The sequence below is a fragment of the Echinococcus granulosus genome, assembly GCF_000524195.1.
Source record: "Echinococcus granulosus chromosome Unknown EG_S00070, whole genome shotgun sequence".
Classification (NCBI taxonomy): domain Eukaryota; kingdom Metazoa; phylum Platyhelminthes; class Cestoda; order Cyclophyllidea; family Taeniidae; genus Echinococcus; species Echinococcus granulosus.
This window is the reverse complement of record NW_020170450.1, coordinates 189882-191743: the sequence shown is the minus strand read 5'-3', so window position 1 is coordinate 191743 and position 1862 is coordinate 189882. Positions and strand designations below refer to the sequence as shown.

At 42.2% G+C, this 1862-nt stretch overlaps 1 protein-coding gene across 1 annotated transcript in view; it reads left to right on the top strand. All coding sequences in view use genetic code 11, as the record gives it.

Moving 5' to 3' along the window:
- Positions 1-256: 256 nt before the first annotated feature.
- EGR_07115 (hypothetical protein) overlaps positions 257-1862 on the top strand; it is a gene marked incomplete at both ends in the record, with an annotated part of 3354 nt that continues 1748 nt past the window's right edge. The window contains 2 exons of the mRNA XM_024496364.1: positions 257-345; positions 708-842. Coding sequence (XP_024349205.1) covers positions 257-345; positions 708-842 — 224 coding nt within the window. The remainder of the gene's footprint in view (positions 346-707; positions 843-1862) is intronic.

Below are 1862 nucleotides of genomic sequence, written 5' to 3'. Positions count from 1 at the left end.
AACTTTTTCGTGCAAGGCAGTCAACTGGTGAGAGATAAGACATCAGAAGGCAGGATCTCATATCTGATGTGATTGCAGACATTACCAGCACCGGCGAGAAGACGTGCATGGTGGGGTGAGAAGGAGGAAGTAGGAGGGAGGAGGGAGCGAGTCGGGAAAGGGAGCGCAGAGGCAGGGAGATTATTCCTCTTCCCCTTCATATCCTATTCCTCTCTTCCCCCTCCTCCTCCTCCTGCGTATTAACGCGGTGCGTTGTATGCAAACTGGAAGTGATTACCTCCCTTCCTTGGCATCAGTAATGGACAACCGCATGACCACCAACAATGTCGAACAGACACTTGGGAAGTAAGAGAGTGGCATAAATAGAGGTGGCCAGGACTTGACTGATTGTTTCTAGGGCCGAGGCATTTTATAGGCGCGGATTTCGGTGCAATCTTGCTAGGTTGGTCTGATATTAATTAAGATCCGAATCGGAGACTTTTGTCTTCCTTACACAATAAAACATTCAAATCTACTTACCTGTTATTGACCTCTCTTGATACTCAAAGTGCCGCCAAGTGATCTCAAACGTAGTAGATGTAATAGCGCCTTTCTACGTCTTTTAGATATCTTCCTTTTATCCTGATAAGTGTGAGACTTTAACCATCCACAATCTGCATTTCTTGACTGTCGTTCTGCCATCATTTAATGTCTGACGTAGCATATAGGTTGCTTCTACTTTTCGGAAATTCCACCATTGAAAATTGGGAAGACTACTTAAATAAGTATTTTCAAGTGGGCGAAGTAGAAATTCTACCTCTGCAAGATGAAGTCAAACTAAACTTGGTTCAAATTAAAAGTAGGTTGGAAACTTATTGAATGTCAAAGCTAGCATATCATCATTTGAAATAATCAATATTGTTGAAACCTAAGCCCTTAATAAGCGGGTATTTGAGGACTTGAGGCCTTTGGTAAACATTATTTTATCTTCTCTAACCATTTCCACACTTCAGCTCCTTGCAAAATTCAAATGGGATCTTCCAGACCTCAAACCTATCAATTCCTCTTCCTCTGCCTTACGGCACACGTCAAAGATATCACCACTTGCGGTTCCATGCAATGGGGAGGTGGATGACCTCCACGAGATCTCTACTTCTAGTACTCCGATTGCGCAAAATGCCTCTGCTACCTTCCTTGGCGATTCTTGGACGCCGACGTCTTCGGTGGTTAGTCTCAATCCACCGCTAAGAACTAATGCCCCAGCGCCACCGACCTATGTGCAGAGGACACCTTCACCGATTAGTCTCGATCTTGTCTTTGGTAAGTACATGCACAAATCCCCTTATGTAGGGGGAATACTTACTAGTTGGGCAGTTGATAGATAAGAGAAGAGGTGCTGTCACGAAGGCTCCAGTAAAGCAAACTTTTTCCCATGTCTACCAAAGAAGACACGATCTCTTGATCAAAGTGTATCCGCCCAACGTCAATAAGTAAGTCGGTAATTGCAACATTCTTTAAAGTAACAAAGTAACAAGACCTCAAGAACCGGCACAGGATGAGGCAACAACGAACTGATTAATCAACACATAGATCCAATTTTTTAGTTGACTATGCCTATTCCCCTCCAAAAATTACCCGCCCAAATTTGAAGTTTAGTACAGTCCCTTTTTCGAAAAGAAACTATGAGAAACTTTGCCGTCTTACTTGATTCCGCCGTAAACGCAGCTATTCAACAATTCTCTAAGATAGACCATCTTGAAGGAATTTAAGAAAACAAATTTACAGTAAATTTAGCATTTTCGTATGATTTCTTGACATAACCGCTTAAATAATTTCGGTTTATTTTGGAAATTTGGAGATTCTGTCGGAAACATCAAAATCAT